This window comes from Dermacentor albipictus, chromosome 4, assembly GCF_038994185.2.
Source record: "Dermacentor albipictus isolate Rhodes 1998 colony chromosome 4, USDA_Dalb.pri_finalv2, whole genome shotgun sequence".
NCBI classification, from domain to species: domain Eukaryota; kingdom Metazoa; phylum Arthropoda; class Arachnida; order Ixodida; family Ixodidae; genus Dermacentor; species Dermacentor albipictus.
In genome coordinates, this window is record NC_091824.1 from 171,486,076 (window position 1) to 171,512,329 (window position 26,254).

General features: G+C 47.1%; 2 protein-coding genes across 5 annotated transcripts in view; both read right to left on the reverse strand.

Annotated features, from left to right (window-relative positions):
* Nucleotides 1-2,422: 2,422 nt before the first annotated feature.
* LOC135902487 (uncharacterized) lies at nt 2,423-15,889 on the reverse strand. 4 transcript variants are annotated; one of them, XR_010564526.2, is made up of 6 exons: nt 15,642-15,889; nt 14,048-14,175; nt 6,166-6,225; nt 3,804-3,959; nt 2,790-2,888; nt 2,423-2,605 (listed from the first exon to the last, which is right to left on the reverse strand). XR_010564526.2 is itself a non-coding variant. In XM_065432590.2 (5 exons), the coding sequence occupies exons 1-5, from the start codon at nt 15,795-15,797 to the stop codon at nt 2,543-2,545; spliced, it is 534 nt and encodes a 177-aa protein (XP_065288662.1). In that variant the 5' UTR covers nt 15,798-15,877; the 3' UTR covers nt 2,423-2,542. The 4 variants fall into 4 exon arrangements, 3 of the variants coding, with proteins under 3 accessions (XP_065288662.1, XP_065288664.1, XP_065288663.1); XM_065432590.2 differs by lacking the exon at nt 14,048-14,175 and having other exon boundaries at nt 15,642-15,877; XM_065432592.2 differs by lacking the exon at nt 15,642-15,889 and having other exon boundaries at nt 14,048-14,566.
* Nucleotides 15,890-18,379: 2,490 nt separating this feature from the next.
* LOC135902442 (uncharacterized) overlaps nt 18,380-26,254 on the reverse strand; it is a 34,410-nt gene continuing 26,535 nt past the window's right edge. Inside the window, exon 5 of the mRNA XM_065432511.1 lies at nt 18,380-22,334. Within this exon, the coding sequence (XP_065288583.1) occupies nt 20,690-22,334 (1,645 nt within the window). The 3' untranslated portion in view covers nt 18,380-20,689. The remainder of the gene's footprint in view (nt 22,335-26,254) is intronic.

Here is a 26,254-nt window from a genome sequence, read left to right on the forward strand (position 1 = left end):
AAACGAAGGTTCAATGTCCCACCTGCGCTGCGGTTCTGATTAAGTGGTGAGGCTTTCCCGCCTTGGGTGTCTGCTTGACAACATTTGAAAGCACTATAATAGATAGTGGCTGCCTTTGGAAGCGTGCAGCATGGTAGGCTACTGTTCGGTGCCGCTGTGTCGGACGTACGCAACCAAGCCTGGTGTCAGCCTTATTTACACGTAGCGGCAGGACAAGAAGCTGCGTGAAGCTTCGGCTACAGCCATCGGCTACAACTCGGGTATGCAGCAAGCACAGACGCGAGGAAGATTTCTGCTACGGCGCCGGGACTGCCATTTCCTGTGAGTAACAGAAAACGCGCAGTGACAGAAAACGTTGGCCCGCGCTCGCTGCATGGCTAATGTCATAACAGTTTGGTCTATGAACTTGTTGATGCTAGATACTGGCAAGTTCAGTGGAATGGAAATGTGCGGGCAGAAACTGTAAAAGAAGCATGGCATATGGTCATGTTTGTGTTATGAATTATTGCACTGGATTACGATACAGACGCAGCGGGAAATCACACGCTGCAGAATACCGGTAAACATTCCGTGCGACGCAACTTGAGAAATAATATTGAAACGTCCAAGAATTTGGAAAAAAAAATTGAATCGTTGCAACGGCACGTCATAGTCGCCGTAGGCGTTGAAGTTTCTATAACAAAATTATTTTTGAACAGCTCTAATAACGTCCACTCAACAATGGTCAATTGTGTACTGCCAAATGCTCATATTCTGTGGTCTAAAGCTCACGGCACGGTGCGACAACGCACTTGCACCGAAAGCGAAACATTGTGCGCGGAACTGCATGCAGACGCCCAGTCGGTCGCTGCGAACCCGTGCGACCGCTGCATTGAGGCTTCATTCTGTTATGCTCCATTTGTTTATGCAGACAGCCCACTATAAGAACATATTTCGCACAGTTTGCTCTCAGCGTTTGCCTACCTTTCACGAAAGAAGCCGGTTCGGGAGACTCCATCGCGGCGATCGCGCGGAGTGGCGTTCACTACGTATTCGGTAAACAGATCTGTAAACGATTTTTCAGTTTGCCCAAGGTTATTATTTGGACAGTAAGAAACTTCCCCCGTTTTGAGAGTACACACAGAAATGTCCAGGAGGGCTGCCGCGCGGTGTTTTATGCGAAGCATATTACGAGGGCTCAACCCAGCTCCTCAGGCGCGGCGGTGACCATGAAATCACGTGACACCGTGACGTCACGACAGAGGAGAAGTGGCTTTGGCTCAACTCTTGCAAGACGGGCTGGGTGGGAATCGAACCAGGGTCTCCGGAGTGTGGGATGGAGACGCTACCACTGAGCCACGAGTACAACGCTTCAAAGCGGTACAAAAGCGCCTCTAGTGAATGCGGTGTTGCCTTAGAAACGCGCTGTTTCTAAGGCGTGCGTCTCTTGCTCAGGCGCACATTTCGTTGCCGCGCCGAACGCTGCTTTGCTCGACGCTCACCGCGTCCAATGCGGGGCGCGTAGTCGCTGCCCTGTAGCCCATTGTCTTACACCCCTTGGCGGGTCGACGGGAACGCTGTCGCGTTCCACTCTTGAAGGCGAAGAAGTAATGCATGAGTTGTTTCTTCGTCTAGCCGAACCAAATATAGCCAAGCAACAGCAGTTCACCAGGCTAAACAGTGGTTCAACAACTAAAATAAAGGCTAGTATGCTTCGCATCCTGGGCTTAACCTTACCTAAGCCACAGCCATTTTTTACTGAGCGCCGTAAGCCAAACCTATGAGGAGCGCGCCGCGTGATCCCTCATACTACGCAAGGGAGACGCTTCTGACATATGGCGACTCCGTAAGTCCTCGTCCCCAATATCGAGAAACCTAAATGTGCTTCGCATGCTCAGCGCACAGAGCATATGCGATGCAATCTTACGCCACGTATTGGCCTGCGTTGTGCAAATAAAGTACACAATGTAGAATCACGTTGCACTTGGAATAAGGCGTATATCGGTTCAATGCTGTTATCAGACATTTGATATTATCGATGTGTGCTTGTACGTACCCCATATCACCCCTCCTCCCCTTCCACTCATCTGATCCCCCAAGAAGAAAAGTAAAAATTAGGCAGACAAAGAAAGGAAGGAACCAACAACATTTATTATGCCATGATGGTAACGATAAAATGAAACATCGAAGAAGGCACCGGGCAGGTTCAGGGAAGCCTCACTCTTCCCGCCCTCTTGCCAGGTCGTCGTCCTTTCCATCGCGGACGTGGCCCTTGCTTTGCCAGGTAAAGCTGCTTTTTGAGTGGCACTTAACAATCGGGTAAACCACTATCATATTGGCAACCCAATTACGCTCGAATCGTATTGATAGGTCGTCGAGGTTGTTCTTAAGGTGCAGCTTCTGCGTCCGCCAACCATTGCTCAGATAGAAAGAACTCGCACCATTTTGTTTGGCACCCAGTTTATTGTTGATCATACAACAACTGCTTATCAAAACGACGCCTGGGCGAGAGATGGTCTACCAAGCACGCTTTGCGTACGTCTAACACGTCGTTGCAGCGAGGCTACAGCATTTTCACAAAGATCGCCAGTACGGCCATTAGGACTCCCTGGATGATAGCGAGAATCTGAAAAAAAAACAGCAAACGAAGATTTAGCTTTCTTGCGCTTCCTAACACCCGTATAAGGCGCTAGAGAGCAACGTACTGTCCTTTAGCTGAGAAATACAGGTTAAAATACTAGTTATGGTAAACTGGAGTGATGGAATATATGAAAAGTATTACATTGTGGCACCCATTCTCCTAAACCTACCATGATGGCCATGGTGGCGGTGCTGTCGTGTCGATATGACAGAGTGATGAAACCACTGACCAGGAACATCAGCGCTCCGCTTCCGTAGTAGGTCACAAGCTGTAAAAGCGATGACTGCTAGTGAGTGACAATATCATGGAGAGCTGACTTTAGCAGGAGAGTCGTAGCACCTGTACCAGGATTCCAAACAGGCACAGCGTATGCAGTGAAATTATCGAGTTCAGCTAAATTGGCAGCTTAGTGTTCTTTGATGCAAGGAAACTCGTTACCGAGAGCCACAACTTAGTGTGCCAGAAAAGTGTACGTAAAAGTGATGGCTAAGCCACGACGTCGTCACTCCAGGAAGTGGCTTCCGGTGAAATTATCTTCACATTGTTGACAAAATCCTCAGGTTAGAAATTCTTGACGGCTGTCACAAGCTGTGCTGTGCTTTTCAACCACGCCTTTTTTTTGCGCCGTATCCCTTGTTCCATCTTGACTGACCAAGAAATCGCTCAGGCTACAGTTCTAAGATGGCTACGCTTAACTTTCTGACAAAGACGTTTTTTCGTAGACGTATCGGAAAGAAGCCCTTTCATAAATACTTGAGGTGACGCAGAGGCATCGTCGCTACAAGACTGCGAGTACAGGTGAAGGGAACTGCGGTCATCAGCTGTGGTTTTCCGTACGAATCAATCATATCGCTATGAAACAGTTACTATGGGAAAAAAGATACCTGTTGTGTCTGCGGAGACGACACAAATACCTTGTCTGCGGAGACGACAACTGTACGAGCTTGCTCGGGCTGTTGCCCTTTTGGTCAGCGCTGCGTTGTCGTACAATTGCCAAGAAAGTCCTGAAACAGGAATCTACACCATCATAGCCTGAATTATTATTATTATGAAAGCGACGACGGTGCAGTGAGTGAGTCCAAGACTGGTTCGCTGCCTTTCGATAAGTAAGCTGCGGTTAAAGGCAAGTTCCGCACAACCAAGTTTACACTGCCTGCGAAGCCGTTGCGTCAGAAGTACTCACATACTTCTTCGTGGGCTCCATGTCACCCATGAGACCGTGGAGTATAAACAAGCCTCCGTTGAGCAGGTAGGAGAAGCTCAGGTAGTGCAGCATCTGGTATGCGCCGTAGAAGTAGCCCTCAATGTTCAGGAGTAGCAAGAGCACCAGGGATATCGCCTGCATGACATAAATTGATATACCATTTGCTGGGGAGTGAATATGAAGTTAGGCTGCTGGACATGTTGCAGTCCTGGAATTTTAAGTCAGTTACCGAGAGCAGATAACGTGCCAAATATCGAGACGTATCGCACTCAGTACGTGACAGCTAATGACCATAACTCTAATCTTTAATCAATAAGATCGGGTGTTCCTCAAGGATCTGTACTCGAACCTCTCTTCTTCCTAATCTATATTAATTATATTCATGATCTCGTAACATCATCTATCATGCTGTTCGCTGATGACTGTGCTATATGCAGAGAAATTTCTAAACCATATGATACTAACGTTCTTCAGAATGGAATTAGTAGCATTTCTACATTAATTTCGACGTTTGGCTCATGAAACTTACTATATCCAAATGCAAGGCACAGAAAGTAATGCGAGTCCCTTCTAAAGCTAACCCGCATCCATATGCTTTTAATGGCTCTCTTTTATCCTTTTTCTCTGTGTATAAATACCTTGGCGTACACATCAGCAGTGACCTTTCATGGAAAACGCACACTGAAAACATATAAACAATGGTAATCGCATGCTTGGTTGCCTTCGCCGTAATTTTTCACTTGCTCCGGTTGCTTTAAAATTACTTTTTGTATAAAACAGTCGTTCGAACAAAGATGGAATATGCGTCTTCTGTATGGGACCCAAACATAAAATCATTGATTAATACTTTGGAATTTGTTCGGAATCGTTCAGCTCATTTTATTTTGACTAACTACTTTCATATATCTAGCATCACAATTATGAACAGAACCCTAGACCTTCCACGTCTTTCCATGCGGCGTCATCTTTCTCGGCTGTCCACTTTCCGCAAAATATGTTACGCAAACGATTCACTAAAACAAAGTCTCTTCACTGCTCCAAATTACGTGTCATCCCGCATTGATCATCGATTCAAAGTAGGCATTCCAAGTTGCAGAACTAACCAGTATTTTTATTCTTTTCTCTCCAGAGCCAGCTCAGACTGGAACCACCTGCCCGCCTGCATCGTCTGCATTCATGAACCTGAAGCTTTCAAATCTGCGCTTCTTCATCACCTACGTTAAAACGCTCCTTTTTTATTCATTTCTATAAATATTTACCATTATTATCTGTAATTTCTCAACGACCCTGACAGTAACAAAATAAATAAATGAATAAGTAAGAAACGCACGAGGACGACACACTAAAATTATCGTAAGTCTCTTCGTGATCTCATATTTTCGTGGGGTCTCGTGTGTGCTAGCTAACGGTTAGTTTAAAACATGATTACATTTGAACATGAATTAAGATTCAACTAAGCAGCTTTTACGCGCTTTTCTGGCATTAAAAAGCCGGTGCTACCGAAAATGTCTCGGAACCTGCGACGTCACAAGGACGCGAAGATGGCGCAATTTAGGCGCGTAATTTATTAGGCCAGGCTTCGCCGTTATGTTTTCTTTCTTTTACATTTCTATTGAGTTATCCCTTCAGCCAAATACATGTGCAGGGAGCTTTCACAGAGCAATCTACCCGCCTAGCCTGACTGAGTACTTCTTCTTAGCCTTTCCAGAAATAGGCGACGCTTTCCCAAAAAGAGGCCTCGGCGCACTGCAAATTTACAGAAATTTATAAATTGCGGCACCCCTAAAATGCCTATAATTTTCAAGTTTATTGAGAATATTTCTCCTAATGCCCATTCTGTTCATACTAGTAGTTGCATCTCGATAAGTTCGCAAATGGAAACCATTTTAGTCCTCCGGACAGCATTAAGAACAACCGAAATTATCACGAATTCGATAATTTTCTACGGAGCAGCCAAATATGCAGTTTCGCTATTTTCGGCACGTTCCTTCAAAGACATCTTATTACTAGGTAAGCTTTACATTGGCATGCCCGAAACGATGCACTGTCGGATACCTCATACAGCACAATTAATAGAATTTGGATAATTTCCCACAACGCACTTAATTATCCCAAACAAATTTGCCGGCATGCCACCCTTGGCATGGCCACCGCCCTCTCGAAATGTCATTGTGCCTGCTGAAACGGATCTTTCAATTGCTGCGTATGTGCCAATTTGCGCCCCTCTTCTAGAAGATTTTGTGAATACATTTCCGTCGAGATTTAAAGCGGACGTTCTCCACCGCATCTAGCTGCAAGAACAGTTTCGCTGGGTAGAATTTATACACGCTGAAGCACTTACTGTTGTTGCCATCGTTGCCATTGCTCTCTTCGTCTGCAAGTATCCGTTTCCTGAGCATCCCTGAAGAACATGATGTCAGATTTGACAATAATTCGAATCACATTTGCAAGGAACAGCATCCCTAAATGAAGCGTTTGTTCTTTAATTACGGACATGCGCATAAGCTCGTACATAATTTAACGGTAGAGCAAGCAGAGCGAAACAGTTGAGCGTACACTTGGCATGCTTCCAACTCGGGGCCTTTCGAGGGGAGCTGGTGGAGGTATTCACAAATAAGAAGGGAAACAGTGTTATATCAGGTAGAGCTAGTAATGTGGCATGCCATTACTGCGTGCAGTTATTACGGAACCGGTGTGCTCAAAAGCTTTAAACGTGCAAAGGAATCGGAACTACCTGCCATCGCTAAAAGCTTAACACGTCCTACCTTTCCCATTGTGATGACGCTGTCCTTCCGTTGTTATTCTTTCACGGCTAAATGCAAGCACTCATTGAATTATGAACAGTCTTCTTCGTCTTCGCAGCTGCCTCAAATCATCCGTACTAAACAACACTGATTTCCTACATCTTACTCCCTTGGTATAGCAGACGGTGATCACTTGAAAATGTGAACCAGAATGCGTCGGCCGAACACAAAATCCCTAATGTTCATTCTCACAGGTCTGGTGTAGCTCTTTCCCCTCAATCCTAATATTGTAGTGAGCCTAAAACCATGGAACATTTCATTGTAGAATGTCGTAGGTTTAAAGGGACACCAAAGAGCAAAATTATTTCTTCTGTATCAGTAAATTACCCTTCTACAAAAATGACACTCTCACCGCGACAAGACGCACGGTGAGCCAGAAAGAGCGCAGTGTCATAACAAGAGACTCGAAGTTTCCGCACCGGCTCGCTGTGGCGTCATGGATTTTGACAGCCTCTTCTGTTAGAAGTTCGTCAGCGGTGAAAGATTGACTGCAATGCGCTCTATAGAGACTGAACACGGCCAGTTTCGGAAACTTTTGCTGAGCCTAAGTACGAAAAAATACTCTGGAATCCGTGACGTGTCAGTGGCGTCCCGGCTTTGGGGGTTCGACGCGAAATTGAAAAACTGAAACGTCGACCTTTATTTTCTGTTGTAATAATCAACCTGTTGTTTTGAAATTAACGAAAACAGAGTTTTCAAAGGACGCTTCATCCGTATAAACTGATTTAGTGGTTTCATTTAGTGTCTCTTTAACATATTAAGGTAACGACTTCTGGAACGTCTCCTTCACCAGCTTGTATTGGGCCATACGCATCCCGTAATATTCTCTCTTGAGGCGTCTGTACTAGGACACTGCAATAGGAACTTATGTGACGCCTATTTAATTTTATAGGCAAATAATAATAACAATACTACCATGTTATTTCTCTGTGCTCCTTTTTTTTGTCATCATGAATGCCAATAAAATTATTCCAAATGTTCTTTAATATAACCCCAAATGTTAGCAACGATTACTATCTCTTTAATCTTCTTTCTTAATTTGCAAAATTCTCTTTTAGTTTTCTTCTTGCCTGCATACTACAGCCCGCCTCATGGCCAATCCCCCACAGTGGGTTGAGCCATAATGGCAGGCACCAAACCAAACCAAACTCAAAGTTTGACTCAATCACACGACGGGTACAGGCTACACAGAATTTAATAAAAAATTTCCCATAGTAAGGCAAAAAAATACAAATATGAAAACACGTAAAAGAAAATCTCGTTCATTTTCACAAATAACCAAACAACAAATAAAAGCGCACACATGCAAAATTACACTTTCATAGCTAAAAACCTATTTAATAATGCTTTAAACATATGCGTACGCGAATTTCCTTTGCCAGTTCTGTCCACAGCTGGCAAGGAAACAAAATTCCATCAGGAGTGACCTCAGGATGATTGTCGATATTAATACGACTAGCATAGAAGCAATGCAGCGACACACATGTATTGACATCGCCGAAATGCGTCATATAGGATACGATAGGAATGACTTTTCTAAAATTCCAGCAACCGACGATTTAACGCGCCATGACCTTGGTCAAGCGTCGACCTGGCGTTATGCCCTGCTCTGCACTACCCCAATTTGGCCCGTTTGTGGTGGGTCGTGAGGCTTGTGCTTTTCGAGCACACCCCGGGCCTTCTGGACGGCCCATAGTTGAGTGTCCTTGTTTATAGACTTCACTACACTTTGAAGTTCGGGCGGGTATGTCCTGGAGAACCTGGTACAGTCACACATGATGTGCCATTGGTCCGCCGGACCCACTGCAGAAACACCGCACGCACCACTCGGTTAGATAGAGTTCTGGGTGAAGCACGTGTAGTACTGCCGGTGCGAGGAGTGACCCGGTCTGTATCTGCCTTAGGATGACGGTCTCCTCCCGACTGAGTGCCGGGTGGGGAGGCGGCATTGTCCGTCGAGCTAAGCGGTAACACTTGGTAACTTCGCCATAACTGGTCACTCGGTCCTTGGTTTCGAACCACCACACGGAACGGTCACTCTCGGGGACGCGGAGGGTAAGCGCTCGCGCCGCCGAATGGGGCCGTCTCGTTGTGGTTCGTTGAAAATGCACACTCGCCGGCGTGCGCCGGACACCACTTGATACGGATGGTGCTGCCGCGGTATTGAAGCTGGAGCTTGCCGATGATGGCTGCCGCGGGAGCGCATACTCACCCATGGGCAATGTTGCGCACGGTGTTCCTCGAGTCGCTGAGCACGGTGCGACAATCGGCCTCGTAGATCGCCAGATGGCAACCTCCTCGGCGTATGTGGAATCCGTGCACCGCACGCTCACTGACGTTGTCTTGGTGCCGGTAGCCGCCACAACGTTTACTGCCGCGAAGCCTTCCCACTTGTATTCCGCTGCGTCCACGTACCGGACGTGCGGGTCGCGCGCGTGTTGTTCGGCGAGGGCCTTGGCCCGCGCCTGCCACCGTTCTAGGTTTACTCGGGGTGAATGTTCTTCGAGATGGTTCGGGATGAGGCGTGTATAGGCAGCCAACCTCCACTCTCGCGCTTCCCTCACTATAGATGCTGCGTCATTTAGCGGCGCCGCCGCGAAGTCCGCGTGGGGCACGTGTCTGAACACACGTATATGACGCAGGATCGATTGTGCCCAGCACAGGGCAAATTTTAAAGAACATCTTTTCATTGCGATAGCATTTATATAGACCCTCCAGGCGCATTTCTGCCGTCGCTGTCGCCGTGCGGTTCCGTATAAAGTCCAAGGGCGATAATATCGTCCCCGCGCGTCGTATGCTGTAAATGCGAGTGATAGCGTGCGAGTGTAAGCCGCTAATCGCGGCTCAATCTCGCGTGCGCAAGAGAGGAAAGCGGGGAGGAAGCGCGCCGTCTTCGGTCGCGCGCAAGGCTCTGGCAGGGAGGGGGCGCGCATCTCCACCGGTCGGCTCAGGCCGCTGTATATTGAAAGCCATCTGCGACGGGTACATAGTCTGCCGTGCGCTGAGTTTTTTTGCGGCTTGTTCGCATTGATGCTAGAGGCAGCATGAAGGTCAATTGGCTCGCTGCTGCTGCCTCTCTTCCTCACTCCAGCGTTTTGACAGCGAGTTTCCGCGGTCATCGAGTTAGACTTGTTCATATCTGCTTGTGCGCGCGTGACACCATGATGGTTAATTTAGTTATTATGCCTATGTTTACAAGTGTACACGGCCGATAAAACAACTATAGTTACTTCGTATAGCTGTCTACTAATTTGCTTTGGAATCGATGGTTCGAAACTGCAACTTTTCTTTAGGGCGCAATTCTTAAGCGCCCGTTCTTGGGTGGAGCGTCGCTGTCTCTCAGCGTAACCGCGCGAACGCGCTCGTGCCACTGCTCGCGCGTTCGTCGTCTTCGACAGCTGGCTCCGATGCCGTTCATCATGCAAGCGTTCCATACTGCCCCTCCCTCTGTGAGGGCGCTAACGGCAGTGGCCCACTGCCAGTCGGTGCGGTGATTTCGGCCTCAAATTTGTTGCCTCAACATAACCGGGAAATGAAAACAAGTATACAGATACCCTCAAATTTCTCATTAGGGAGCATCATAAACATCAGACATTTTTGTCACCAACGGGAGGCTCATATCCAGTACGACATACACAGTGATCCAAGTTGGCATTAGAGACGCTCATTGAAGAATGATCGAGCCCGAAAGGAAATGTGTCGGATTGCGCATGCGTACGCCATTGATACAGGGAGACTCATGTTAAACACCTTTACCTCATTATTAACACGAGATCGCATTATTTTCATAATCTAGCATCTTCGTCAATTTTGGCATGGCCACTATTCAAGAAAAGGAAAGAAAAATAACTGATAATCACTGTTATTTAAAAATAGGTGGTGCATGCTGATCAATAAGTTAGCAGGAAGCAAAAACTTCATATGTTTACATTGCGAACCATGGTAAGTGCCATAAGTTGAAGGAAGAGGAAGGAGAAGAGCGGCACATAACCCAGTGACCAAAATTGCCGTCAAGAAAGCTTCGTGGAAGATCGGCACACACCCAGGGGCACACACCCAGCTATATATATATATATATATATATATATATATATATATATATATATATATATATATATATATATATATATATATATATATATATATATATATATATATATATATATATATATATACACACACACACAAACACGCACACACACACACACACAAACACAAACTGAGTGAAGTTGCGTACAAATGCTAACCGCGGTTACAGAAACAGGGATATTATATATATAGCTTTGTCGCAGAGGACCTCACACGGCAGCACCACATTCGAGAAACCCCTGGAGCCTGAAGAACGAGTTGCTGTAGCATTGAGGTTTGTAAATAGTTGCCCAGTAATAATGTGCGATTGGAGGAGTATACAGAAGTACACCGTTTCTTCGTCGTTTAATGTATCATTTATTTTATTTCATTTACATAACACTGCCCACCACCTTGCGGCAGCCAGATCAGGAAGGGGTCACAAAACATTGAAGCAAAACAAAAGAAATAATGAAACGACTGACAATGAGCGTACATAAAAAATGCTAATACATAATCATGTTCATTATACAACACTAAATATTTATTAACTCATAAATAAAAAAAAATGGGGCACAGAATGCTGATACAAAACAAGAAAAATAGTTATGAAGGTACTGATAATGCGCGTGACAAGAAATACCAGAAAATATGGTCACATGATCACAGAGACAAAGTTTCCGCTTAGTGCATCATCAGTGCAGCAGTTACGGCTAACTTAATAAAAAAACTGCCGTCGAATGGCATCGCACAAAAGCTACCTCAGTGCTTTTGACCTTGCGCAACCTGTAAAACATACACTGAGGAATGCTTGCACATGTAGTATTAAACAAAGGTGGCAGCTAAACTACACAAATGAATTTTGATCTTATGTCACCCAAAAAGGGCCCCCACAGACATGGAGATCATTGTCAAGACAAGTCATGTTATCATAATTGGTATGCGAACAATTGAGACATGTGCACTATTTTTTTTTTCAACTTGCATTCAAGCTGCTTGGAATCCGTGCAAGACATAAAAGACATTGCCTTGGCTTACTGTGTGGGGATTGAGGCTGCTAGACTCTGCAATGGTGTGTAAGTCGTATTATGGCGATCGTGCCTACAAAGTATTAAACAACTGCAGAACAGCACGACAGCAGCAGAAATTCCTTACAATTTTTTCAGATTAAGAATTTTTTTACAGCTCACATGCTGTTCACGGCTCCCGTCAGGTAGCCCTGCTTCCTGCCAGAGAAGCAGGGTCATACGTATAAATGTGTCATTTACGCACTGCCTTCAATGTCACTGATTACGTACACACTTTGGCCAAACATCCAATGCAGAACATGCGAAACCAACTCTGGAACTGAGCCATGCTACACACACACAAAAAAAAGGAAAATGCAAGGAATGTCGCTTGTGGACGGTAGTTGTGGGAGAGGTAGAAGTTGTCTATGTTGGCGGTGAACCTCGCCTCCTGGCTAGGTGGGGGCAAGACTTTGCCCTTTCTGCTATTTCTTCTAATAATGTTAAAACAATTTGAAAAATTCTTGCGCTGCTAGAACGCCCTGACACGCTTTACAACTTGCAGCGTATAACTGAAATTTTCAATGGGGCCTGGTTGAAGGTCCATTACATTTCTTTTTCTTTGCAGGTGTGTACAGGCATCTGTAGATGCATGCACAAACTCTACATGCACAGGTGCTGAACTCAAAAAGGTTCATTGCTGCAAGACAGGCTGAATGAGTAAGGGCAGATGAAAGCGATAAACATCTGTCTTGAAACAACAAACCCTTAGTTGCAAGTCAGTGCTTATTTCTCTATCAGAGGTGTGTTGCTAAAACATGTTCCCACATCTATACAGCAGCAATGGCCAACCAACCAGGCCCATAGATATGAACTTCATGAAATTTTTGAATAATTGCCGAAAAGCTATTTTCTTCGATGCGTGACGTAGACGCGACGCGAATGAAATCGCGCTGATGGCCCCATTTTGCTTTCGTAACGTGACGCCAAATTGTCGTTTTGCCTAAGAAACTGAAATGAAGGCACTGCACGTAAGGTTCTCGGTAAAGCTAAACAGTTTTCCTCCGCAGTAAGAATAAAGCAGCTAGCTCAAAGCGCATGACTATTCCGTCGAAAATTCTCCTCGCTTCCATCGTCTGCTGCGTACAAGCCGTCGTCTGCTTCATTACCTTAGATGCGCGTACCCGGGAAACGGAATGATTCATCGTACGTTGGCACCAACACGCTTGTTCTTTACCTCGAGACAACGTACGCGTCAACCAATGGTGATGAGCACACGTTCTAGGCCGCCTTATCGCCATAGAGAAAGTTATCGCTATCTCGCGAAACGCAAGTGACTCAGCCCGACTCGCCTGCCTGGGAAACGGCCAAATATCACCGATAGCGTTGCGCGCGCCAGAGATATCCATTATAGCGCGACGCAAGCGCTGGCGGTGCCATCTCTTGTTCAGTTCGCTGGTTATTCGCACCGCAGGAGGAAACTTCAAGGCGCCGCCTTGCGTACACTCCTTTCTATAAAATAAACATACGCCGTTGTCATAACTTTTGATTGTGCGAAAAGTCATTAATATTGATTACAATACAAACGCAGCAGTGAAAAGTGGACAACGTTGCAGAAAGTTTGCTATATTCAACCTATATTATTTCGTATAAATGCGCTCTTTTAAAAAATGATGCCCCAAAACACTAATGCCAACATTACCCGAGAGCGATGCAAATAACAAATAATGAACAAAAGCTTTTCCTTGCGCCAAACGACGGGGAAAGCGTGGCGATACACATTCCTGTCGGCCGCCATTGCATATGGCTGCTCATTAGCATAATTCGCGTGGCTTGTCGCACCACAAATTATGGCGGAAAATCTCTGCAATGGCAGCCCAGCGCAACGTCACGCAACGTCAAATTGACGTTTACGAAATTGCCCTTCCTGTGACGCTTCCCACAGCATATTCCTTCAGCCAATCAGCAAGCTGGCATGTCGCATATCTTGGATCGCCACCACATATTCGCGAAATTGCAGATGCATTGCACTGGCTTTTGTACGCTGCCGCTCACTTTCTTTTTCAAGCGCTAACGTCGCAATACAGCTGCCAAGGACCGCAAAAATGTATTGGTCGATAAAATTTGCAGCTCCACGTCACGTTTCGTCATCTTGATGAAAACGCGAAATTGCATTTTGTAAAACTTCCGCTTCCCGGCACAAATTTCAATGTGCCGGGAAGCCAATCATATACAGCCAATCAGAGGGTCAACATGGCGGATAATGGCGGCCATGCAGCCGCCATGCGTGTCGAGAATAGCGCCCCAAGTCACCTACTTCATAAATTTCAAGTGCGGCGCTCACCTGTTTCGTTGCTGGTGGTCAGTGCACAGGAGGGCGTTTCCATTTTGCTTCGTTTGCCGTGCTGCCGTAGTTCTTGGCACGGCGGCGGTGGACGGCTTCCGGGCACGGCTGGCAGGTTCATACGGTTTCTGCAATGTGAGCCTAGTAACGCTTTCACCTTAAACGAGAATGGAACATTAGTCGGGCGTTTACACGGACGTGGACACCAACAAAGTGGTGGCTCTTTGCTTGCTATGCTCCAGTGCCTTGCCATGGCGTCTTTCGTTGGGAGCCTATGCGCAGGTGCGCCGTCCGTTCAAGCGCCAGGCAAGGAAGGGCGGCACCCACGGGCGCTAGGCGCACCTAAACATGAAGCGTGAAACCAAATCGCACACTGCCAGGCATACGTTCCGTGCGCTTAGCCGAACGGCCGAACGTGCGCCTGCCGGTGCGCGTGTGCAAGAGATGCGAGCTGGCGCGGGGAAGAAGGCAAGCGCGCAGCTGATGGTCAAGCTGCGTCTTTCCAACTGAGCAGCAGCTGATCTTGATTCGACTTTTCACTAACACTTTATTGTGCCCGGCAATCTTGAAACATTTCGATTGCTCCTTCACTGGCAAGTGAAGGAGCAATCTGTGGGGAGGTGGCTGACACCTACCACATGGTTTGGGCTTGTCAGCTAAACTCAGCTCTTCCCCTCAACCCTAACCCAACCCGAGAGGAGTGGGAGGCGACGCTGCTCGGTTGCTCGGACCTCCAGGACCCTGGTCCAGAGGGCTAAGCTGGCGGCTCGTACCAATGGGGTCCCGGAATAGAGGCTCCACCCATTGCGGAGCCCCATAAGGGCTCTACCTCTCTTCCTGTTTTGAATAAAAGCTTTCAAGCAAGCAAGCGAAAAAGTCGAACGCCGCACTTGAAATATGTCAAGCGCGTGACTTGGCCTAGATATATGTAAACTGGTATCGAAGCTTCCATAGAAGCCCACATATCAAGAAAATGGGGTTCGTTGTAACCGTCGCTGTCTACGTATCGTGGGAACAACTAACAGCAAGAAAAATAAAAATTAAAACAAACAAATAAAAAGTGACGTCACAACCGGAAATGGCAGTGACGTCAAGATGTTATGCTGCTTGGCGCGAATGTTTGAATTTCTTCAGCGTCCGGCACTACGGCCGCTACGACAGCAGTTCATTTTCTTTTTTGAGGCTGAAGCGAGCTTGCGACTCGCCTCAGCTGTAACGCCAGCGTGTCCTTTAACTATTAGGAGTGGCGTATGCATTAATGTGAACGTAATTATGCCTTTATTGACGGCAATCGCTGCAGTAGCTTCCTTAGGAAGGTGAGCGAATAGGATGGAAATAAACGACACTACCAAAAAGCTCTGAAAATCGACTTCGCTTTTATTCGTCTTGAATAATGCGGCCAAATAAACTGACCAAACTAAACATGTTTCAATGATGAAAGGTATTATGGCCAGCACACAGCCCTAATGCATAGCAATTTATGCGAATTGTTTTCACAGAATCCTTTGTAATTCCTTGCGACATCATGTATTCATTTGCAACAATTGCAAGACAATATTGCCTTACATTACCATTTAGAAAATATTCCACTTACTAATTTTTCAGCCCGCCGGATACGCAGAGCCTGAGTCACGGAGAGTAAACCAACGTAGCGCGAGGCATCTCCGGGGCGTTCCGCATTTATCGTCACGACGAGACAAGCGCGTCGGATGCCGTAGCGCGAACTTGCAGGATAACAAGAAACCTGCATTCACACCATTCGCCAACGAATGCCGTGCGCTAGGTCACGCAACATTTGGAGTGAAGCGCACGCCACACTTTGAAGAAACACGCAAGAGAAAAAAAAGAAAGAAAGAAACTCGGACAAAGCCACCGCGTTTAAGTGAGCAATACCATTCCACGCGACGTAATAGCTGGCTTGCACAGCTTTCACAAGTCTTGCGTAAAAATCACTGGTTGGTAGGGGTCGGCAAAAACAAATAAATTGTGAAATAGACAAATAAAATAACATTTGTTCCTTTAGTGAGGGAAAAATATCTGAAACGGAAAATTTACTTGTATGTCAGTGTTCTGATTAAAAATTTTGGGCCATTTTTGTACGCTTAGATTTTCTAGTTTCAGTGTTTGTCCCCCCCTCACGTAGTCGCGCTTCAATCGTGCACCACTAACAGATATCCTTGGCGATATGTTTTGGCACGCTTTTCGTTCTAAGCTTCGCTACCTATTTAGATGAGCCCTGATGTCGACACGAAGGCTGCGAAAACAACGACCAGACGCGATGGGGACTGTTGGGATTACAATGCACTGCGCGGGCTTGCCGAAGCAGCGACGTAGTGTAACTGCTCATGATATCGGTATATATTTATTATAAAGTACGACATCACAAAACTGAGATATAGTACAGAAAACTGAACGAGTTGGTAAGCATTCATGATGTATTTTTGCGCAGTTCTCACAAATTGACGAAGGACTAGAGGCAGAAACACACGGGACGGGTTCGTCACGTGTTCACATATTACGGATTGCTTTCTTTCTTAATGTTTTTCAATATAAACATCTGTTGAGAGTCAGTGCCTGTCCCGCGTGTTTGTGCTTCATCATTCGTCGATTTGTGAGCGCTGCAAAAAAAAAATCGTGAAATATAGTATTTAAAGCTTTCTTGGCTGATATTGCAGAGTTTATTTATTTAGCCAGATTTCTTGTTTCCTTTTATGAATGTATCCCCCTTCGCCACCTTTGACTCATCAGTGAACTTGTGCGGTTCATGGCGAATGATTTACTTCTTGTTCAGTGCCACCGAATGACAACAAGTTTGGAACGGGCAAGAACCGGCTATATGACATTGCGCTACATTCTGAGCCCGATGTCGCGGCGACCCCTTACGTGAGGAAATGCCAAAGTGCTCGAGCTGCACTGCCTTGGGTGCGTGGCAGAGAATCCCCGGGGGTCGAAAGCCTTGTACCACGGCGTCTCGCATACTCAGCGTGCTGCGTTGCGACGTTCAACTCTCTCGATCAGTCGAAACTTAAGCGAAAGCTATAGTGCCCCTGGCAATTTGAAATGCCCTATCCCTGTGTCACACACTCTTTCCTTAGCCTAATCGTGTTAAAAATGAAACAAATCCAACGCCCATGTCGTTATCTATGTAAAGCGAAATATTCCTGAAGCGGGTAATTAAATGCTAAAAAACTAAATGCGATGCGTTCAATTGCCTTTATTGTCATTCTGTGCAACGTGTAATCTCGTGTATTGTTTATGTTTGTGTATCCCCCAGGTCACCACTTTATTGGCATGCAATATTAGGTTTATAGCATGTATATTACACTGCTCACGAGCTATGCTGAAATACAATAAGTTGTTCATGCGAATACGCACTGCAGAAGGACCTGTAGTTGGGCTAGTTGGTGCTTATTTAATGATATATTTTAGAGCGAGGGCATAACCACAAAGAAGACAGAAGGACCTGTATCTGGGCTATTTATGTTTATGCGCTATGCTGCTCACATGCTATGCTGAAATGTAAAAAAATTAGTTCATGCGAATGCTCATGAACTGCAAAATGACGTGTGGCTGGGCTAATTTGTGCTTACTGAATTCACTATGTAGCGCTAAGGCACAACCCCAAAGAAGACACACACGCACAAGCGCTTGTGATGTGTGTCTTAGTGCATTATTTGAGGTTGTGCCCTTGCGCTACATTGTCATTCAGTAAGCACAAACTAGCCCAACAAACAAGGAACACATTGTTAGAAGTGGATGCAGTCATGTCACGATCTTCGGAGATGATGACGTTGTTTTATGTTGGACAACTTGGGAAGAACGATAGATGCATGTAGAGAGAAGTGCGACGCTAAAGACAGTGCCGATTGCAAGGTAGACTTGAGTACTATTCGCCCGTTTCATGCCTGTGTCTGAGGCCTAACGGAAATCGGCGCGCACATGTGCTCTTGTATACATTCGAAAGCCAAGAAGGCCCGAAGAGTCAAAAGGGTGCGGGAGTCTAATTGCGTTGCTACAGCCATTCACCCCTTTTGGGGCTAACAGCACCAGGTTTAACAGTTAGTCCCCACAAATGCACATCTGCGGACCAACGTTCGGTTGTGAAATTCCCGCGTAACATACAAACGGTTAGACCAGACAGATACACCAGTAGGATAACCCATTCATCTCCAGTTCAGATGATATGTTTATCTCCAGGGATGTGAAGTGTTAACACGCACGCTTTGCGGCAGGCCACAGTGAGATTTCCATTTTGCTTGAAAATTCGCTAGCAATGTCTGAAAACGTGTTACTACTTTGGTGGACACTGCACCAAAATTTGGCAAGGGGTAATTACAAATAACACGAAACATTTTTATTTCTATATCTAGAGTTACAAGAGAGGCCACACAAAAGGCTTGAAAAGGCGGACGTTTGGCAAATAAACAAAACATGCAAAGAAAGCTACACGAGAAATGCCTTGAACAGAAAAGTACATTATTCAAGGCAGACTTTCAACGCTCTAGGTGTACACGAGCCCTTGGTAAAGGGCATGCACTACTTGGTGCGCTTAATAATTTACTGATAACTTCCAGCCTCTTCTTCCCTCCTTGAGCGCAGAAAATATACAATTCCTAATACAGGGCAAGCAACACAGCCATCATATCAGGTAGCCATCTCTACCGTTTCTGAAGCTGCTCCAGAGAGACGGTCAAATGCGTAAAAATTGATTGCGATAGCAAATCATTAGACAGCTCTACACAGTAAAGTTAGTAGTTCTGTAAGCTGTATGATGTGCTGTAAACATTCGCTTACTAAAATAACAAGCGAGGTGCCACGCGTGCACAGCAAACATGGACAGATCTCACTTGATGACCGTGGATATTCACTGTCAGAACGCTGGCGTGATGAAGCACGGCAGCAGCGGCGAACAAATTCTCCTTCGTGGTGGCCTCTCGCTTCAGTGTGAACCAGGCATGCGAGAACACAGCGTGCACATGAAGCCATCACCTACCTTGATGCGCCCAAAAGTTGGGCAGTCCCATTTTTTTTTTTACGACGCTACTTCAGATTCAGGAGTGTGCCACACTCTCTCTATGCGAGAAGGTCAGCTCAAAATGAGCAATTATAGCATTACTGAGAATGTTCTCGCCATCACGAAATTCGCCAATACCGGTTGGTTGGCAACTTTGCTGCTTGCTACATAGGTTCTGACACTGCGAAAGAGAAAGCTAGCGATGTTTCACCGTTTTTGACCCGAAATTGTAAATTTCCTGCTGCATGCAGTGCAATATTTGGCTCACATGTTCAAAGGAGCTTCGTGTACAGATCGGCAGCGATTTCCTATTAGATACAAAAAGTGTTCAAAAGACCCTTTAATTTGCACGAGTCCGAACCTGCCTTATGTATTTTCTTGTACAGATATGGTTTTTTTTAAGTGATGACGTTATACATATGCTAATTAAATTCATGACACAGCAATGGAACGAATAAGTGGTCACTCGGTACGTTAATCTGTGCGAATCTGAAAATACGTATTTCTGAACTTACTATGCTCACTAGATTATAATTATGTTCATTGCAAATTAAGACCAGAGTAGACATATTTGTTCAGCACATTCAGCATGCAGATGTTCCTACGAATTAGCATGTACTATACTAATTAGTAGGTACATCTAATTTATTAACACAGTACTAATTAGCATATAATATACTAATTAGTTCGCTATTTATGCTAAATATAGTGGATTGGTTAAGTTGGGTTAGCTCCACTAACCCCAAAGGAACACGTAAAATGAAAATGAAATAATCGATGAAAAGGAGAAAGTCGGACGCGTACAACGGGGCCGCAATCAAGTCATCCCCGGGGCCTGCGCACGTGCGGCTGCCGCGCTACCCGGACGCGCCACTTCATGCCGACAGAATGAAAGCGGTGAAGGTGCTCCTCGACCACGTTTACTATATCGCCGTGTTCGTTCCTAAACATAAATAAAGGTAATAAAGTTTGTGGATGATAACTTTTATGTGAAAAACGTCAGGCTTTATTTGCGCAGTAGCTGCCGGTGCGAGGCCTGTTTAATATTATAGGCAAGTAGTCACAGCAAGGTCCCAGCTTTACAAAACGCAGCAAAATAGTTCACGCACCTGTATCCATATCCGAAACCATTAACGACGTCATAAAACCAATATATTTAGCAACAACCAAACTAAGCACACCGAATTCGACCAACTGCCAACCAATACAATATCAAGGCTAGTAGCAGGTACAGCATATAGTGCTAGTACCATATGAGCACCCCAGCGGGATGTGGCTCATGAACATATGCATAAGCGGCATAGTAGTATATTAGCGTTATGGGACAAGGAAGAAGCAGCGATAGGCCGGCAAGTCTGCAATGCAAAACGCTTGTCGCACGCATCTCACTCGATCGGTCAATGTGAACAACTCGCCCATGAAAACTGCGCATCTGAATTCAGCATGCGCGGACGCAGGGTCACAGAAGAGAAATTACAAGAACATCGTGCTCAATAGTCGAATCAATCGCACCGGTGCATGCCCGCAACTCTGTCGCACAAACGCGGAATGTACCGACACCGAGCTTTGAGAAATCCATGAGCAAAAGCGAGAGTGCACGACAGATATATCGTTAAATCTGGGGTCTACTAGACGGACAGGCACGACCGGAGTTTCCTAAAGTTCGGAAACTCGTTGCACTCGAACGCGCCCGTAAACTCGACCATGTTGAGCAGCGGCAGCATGCAGCGCAGCCTCGACACCACGATGCCTTCGCTGCCCACGTCCGAGCTGCAGACGAGAAGGCAGAAGCGCCGGAAGAACGTGCGCTGTGCCAGCGTCCAGGCTTCGTGGTAGCCACGACGGAAGCGCAGCGGTTCGTAGTCCTTGCGCATCACGGTGTGCGCTATCTTGATGGCGCGCGTCAGCGAGAACAGCTCGAGAGCGTCTTGGGGATGCAGCGAGCGCAGCGTGGTTCGCAGCACGGACTGAGCGGATTCTTCCGCGCAGCTGATAAACTCGTCGACGTTGCCGTTGAACCAGCGCGCGGCGGCATCGCCTGCCGAGGCGGAAGGCAGGCCGGCACGGAAGACAGCCTGCGCCAGCAGAACGCCCACCGAGGCAACGTCGAACTCGATGGGCACGCGCGTCGAGTAGATAAACGGTGGGCGCCGCAGGGCGGCCGGAAGCACAACCGTGTTGAGGACCTTGGAGTAGACGACGCGAGCCGTAAGCAGGAAGGAGCCGGAGAGCACATCGACAAACGAAGGCGGATCGGCCAGCCGCCGCATTGTCTCCGCAGTCTTCACGCCGATGTATAGACTGGGGAAGTCGCCCGGTGCTTCGCTGATATTCAGGCCGTCTAACACATTCGGAAGAACGTTTAACGACGTGTTGTGCTCCAAGAGTTGGACGTGGCGCAGTGCGGCGATCGCCCGCTCTCGGTCGCCAATGGTCATGCCATCTATGGGCGGCCGCTGGGCAGACAGTTCGCGGACACGGCTGAATATGGCATCAACGCGCGACGGCTCTGTCTTGTTGCTGTGCGACAAGTTGTTGAACAGGTTCGACCAGAGCGGAGGCAAAGCATCCTGGCTGGCGCCGAGGCACGTCCTTTCCAGCTCGTCCTGTCTGTCGAAAGTGAAACGCTTGAGGTAGTAAAACTGGCCTGCCTCCATCAGAATGTGAATAAAGATGTAGAGGAGTCCCAATGCGAAGTTCCGTCGGAAGTACTCTACCGTGGACTTTATAGACTCAAACCCATCGCACATCACTATCGACGCCTTGGTGAGCTGGAAGCTTGGGGACGAAAGCAAGTTGACAGACTCAATCCAGTCGTTGCCGCCCATGAGTTCACCCAAAGAGTCGATATTGGGTGCGCTCAGAGCCGTCGTACCATCAGCTGCGCTTTCGTTGGAGTCCACCACGTCATCGAACGCCAGAAGCGCGTCGACGGTGGTCTTCGTGTCGTTGCTGGGAATCTGGGGTGCGAGCGGAAGGGTGACTTCCACAAGTTCCGTCAGGAATTCCACGAATGACGGGCCATGCTTGACGTCGTTGAGCTTGCGCGCCAGGCTTTTAGTCCGCGACAGATAGAGGCTTGCGTTGCCGTGGTAGTCGACCAGCGCGACGCCGAACAAAGTCGACACGCGCCTCATCAGGGACAGCTGGACCACTCTGTGCAGAACTGCTGCGGTGTCCGTCATGGTCAGCACGGAAGTGTCGTTCCGGAAGCGCTCCACGAGACTAGATGGTGTCATGGCGTACGGCAGGGTCGGGAACATGCTGCACGCCCTGCGGGGAAGGTGGCGGCCCGTTACAAACTGATTGGCCGCTTGAATAACGGCATTGCACGTGCTGTATGGAAGAATGCCAAACGGAAGGCAGGAGAAAACAAATTCTGGTGTTTTGTATGCCAAAACCCCGGTATGATTACGCGGCACGCCGTATAGTGGGGGCGCCGGATTAATTTTGACCACCATGGGGTTCTTTTAACGACACTAAAATTAGGCACGCGAACGTTTTCGCATTTTGCAGAGAAAAACAAAATTCTAGACATGAATAATAAATACTGGCTTGCTTGGCCGTATAAGAGGTGATGTGGTCAATGTAAAAATGTAGCTGATACTTCACACAAACGTGTAACAGGAAACGATGCGAACCAGACAGATGATTCTAGTGGTCTCTAGGAGTTGGAGCATAAGTAAAGGTGAATATCGTGAAGAAAGGCTCAGGTCCTTTATTTTCCAAATCATTATTTCCAACCTTCTACTCGCGCCCTTTTGATCTAAGTATCAGTTAATGATGTCACTGACAGCCAGGAAGCGTACCTGCAGAAGTGGCGAGGGTACAGGCACATGTGTGCGGAGAGTTCGCACGCCCGATCATCATCTGCTGGGCTATTCCATGCTGTCGAACCGAGCCCCTTCTGCTTATGAACCCACCACTTGTAACTGCCGACAGTAACCGTTGTGATGACGCAAGAGCCACGAGATATCTTTTAAAAGCAGCAGATGGGTGTTAGACGTGCTCAAAAGCACGTGCGCGCATTTGCTTTTATGCAGATAAGTAGGATAGGTTATGCTGAGTATGAATGGTTAGCTCGGACAAGAGGATGCTCTACGCTCCTACGCTACATATTCTTGCAGCCGTGCTCCGTGACACGGAGCTCATCGACGATCATGTCGGTCGACGACCCCGTGAGATTAAAAACTTGGGGAGCTGTACCTATGGACAAAATGGAGGCGTCTCACTCCGATTTAGGTACAAAAGAGAGCGAGTGGTTATCAAGTTTGTCTTCTATTAACTGGAGAAAATTTAAAGAGATTTGTTCTGTCCCGGCACCTGTTTTAGGCAACAAGTGCTCATTGTGCGCCACGGTGATGAACTGGGTGGCTATAGGTTCAAAATCGAAGATTTTAACACTGAGAACGAGGAGTGCACTTGAAAACCTCCCGTCGCCACTGTTCGAGAAAATAATGACTAGGGGCATAGCCTAATAACGAAAGGCGAATTTCCGCCATCCGCCAAGACAGAAGTGGTCGACAAATCGCAGGAATGTGTAGGCCTACTGATCAAAAACGTGCTGGACACGCGAAAGTTGTAAGCGAAATAGTTTCCGAGACATCTGAACGCTGGCTAAACATGCGAGCGCCTCATTGATTCGCAAGAAATTTGTACGTCTTTGGCAGTACTATGGCATATTAAAGCGAAGACATCGTTACCTCTACCTCCCAATTTCAGGGTGCTGTCTTGCTGAGTAGGGAACGGCTTGGGCCACCGGGTATGTGCCTGAATAAACAACTAGGGTCATTCGATATGTGCCAACTGCATTGTATTTGCATAATTAGCGTTACCGTTGTGCAAATTTACGCCCAATTTGCATAATTTAGTACAAATTAACTGTCATGCCATTAGCGTTACGCTTGTAACTTTTGCTTTAATATTTCCGCAAACAATAAAGAAAGCATCGCTTATCATCACTTCCAACATAAGCGTGGTATCTACCATTTTTGGTCTCGATATGCCAGAATGGACGAGACCCAGATTTATTTATATGACCCATAGATGAAGAGGAAATCGCAAGGAATGCAGGCTGTTAAGAACAGCCAGCTGCAGTGCAAGTTTGCCAGCCATTTACGCCAGCGGTGGCAACCTCATCTTGTAACGCCGCCGCCAACCTCTAGCCACGGCGTGACTAAGTCGACTTTGTGTCGGGAACAATGCGCACGTCCTCTTGTCTCCGTCGCTTCAGCTAGGATGCGTTTGGGGAAGCAGGCTTTGTGCCGAAACCGCCACCGTTACGCTTTAGCCTCGTCGCCGTTGTGACGGAATGAGTTCGGCGGGCCAACTATTGTTACCGAACTCCCCAAAGCGGATCTCATCTGCTACGGGTGGGGGAGTTGCCGCGGGAACGTCGTCGTAGGCTCCTTCCCACGCGCCGACCAAGACGCAAGACAATATGCTACCCGGGCACGCTTCCCAGGTCGGCTCCGAGTTCTACGAAGCCCCTCTGACGTCGGCTCCGGACCGGGCACCTGTGTGTGTGTGTGTGTGCGTGTGCATGTGTGTGTGTGTGGGTGGGTGTGCGTGTGCGTGCGTGTGTGTGTAACCCGTCCCGGGGAGAGGCGGCGTGTTTACAATGACTGGACGAACGTTTTCCGTCCCCTTCGAATCAAAGGGGGACCGATTGCTTATAAGCCACTGTTGTGCGGGTGCTCGATACACTATCTCAAGGGCCTATTTACACTCGAGCCAGCCATCGCCGCAAGCCACACCGCACGCGTGCGGTCGCGCGAGAAATTGCACATATCGAACACTTGCGCATAAATTTCCTTTCACACTGCGTACACAATGTAAACCGTACACATTGTAAACCAAAATATGTGCAGAAGTGTTCGACATGTGAAATTTTTCGCGCGACTGCACGCGTGCGGTGCGGCTTGCGGCGATGGGCGGCTCGAGCGTAAACAGGCTCTAAGCGATCATGTTAGACTGAGACAATCTCTCAAGCAGTCGTGTTAGACTGACGTACTTTCTCTCGCAGTCATGCTAGACTGATGAACTGCATGTAAATACTGTAAATAAACCCGTATTTCTCGTTCTCGATGAGAAGCAGTCCTTCCCTTCATCTACGTCCTCAGCGCGGATAAGTTGGACGACGGCATGGGCCAGCTACCTTCTAATTCATGCCCGACTCCAATCTTGACAACGGATCACGAGCGATGGGATTGAGCCCCCAATCCTGACAAGGCGCAGCGACATTCCGCGTCCCGAGAAGCTTCGGACGCAAAGGGCAGTAGACATGGTGATGACGTCTATATGTTAACGCTTTCGCGTTAAGGCCCCCGTGCCGCAGAAAAAATCCGGTGTCAGCTCCGGCGCCGGCCATCCTGTGAAAACTGCCGTATATATTTAGGTATATGTCCATGCCACGCCTTCCTATATGACATGCTGTATATGCGGTTTATATTGTCCCACCATTCTATCACCATTCTATCACGAAAGTTGCTCACGCCTTGTCTTACATTCTTGACAAAGTTATTCCTTAGAATTTTGAGAATAACAGTCCACAAACAACTGTCATGAAACAAAACACTGACAGTGCTTGCCTTTTAGGTTAAATCTTCTCAGGGTAAAATATTAAAAAGCCAAACTATAACAGAAACCTGAAAATGGTGTAATTTTCTGGCGCTGCTTCGCATAACCTTCGGGATCGGCGTATACGCAAGAGGCCGCGTTTCTACCAGAAAGCTCACCTTCGTGCATAGCGTTCACCGCCAGCGCTTCTCGGTAAACATTGCGGTTACAAAAGCTGCAGTTGCCACGAAGCGTGAGAAGCAGTCAGGGATCTTTGAATGCTATCGCATTCCACTCCAAAAGGCGAAGCAGAAGCGTCCTCCAAATTTTCGATAGAAAAACGGGATAATTCTCGTGAACTAACAAGAGTAAAAATAAACTATCATCGTAGGGCGTGACAGTTCTGAAGCCCAAAAATGATCTGAACAACAAACACTATGGCAAATGCTTTAGTAGTTGCCCCTTGAGGAGAATGCCTCAGCCCACGCCGCCAGCATTTCTCAGCAGCAGTTACCTAAATTATGCTCGTCGCTGCTCAAGCCTACTAAGCATTGCCCGGATCTGGCCCCTTCAGGTTACCCTGCGTTTACATTTAAGGAAACAGCTGCACGGTACCGGACTATCAAAAATTGAAG

Coding starts and splice junctions, on each gene's coding strand:
- LOC135902487 (XM_065432590.2), bottom strand. CDS start 15,797: ATGCAGGTTTCTTGTTATCCTGCAAGTTCGCGCTACGGCATCCGACGC. Junction 6,226..15,641: donor TCCGGCGGGCTGAAAAATTA/GTAAGTGGAATA, acceptor CATGTTCTTCAG/GGATGCTCAGGAAACGGATA. Junction 3,960..6,165: donor TGGCAACGATGGCAACAACA/GTAAGTGCTTCA, acceptor TATGTCATGCAG/GCGATATCCCTGGTGCTCTT.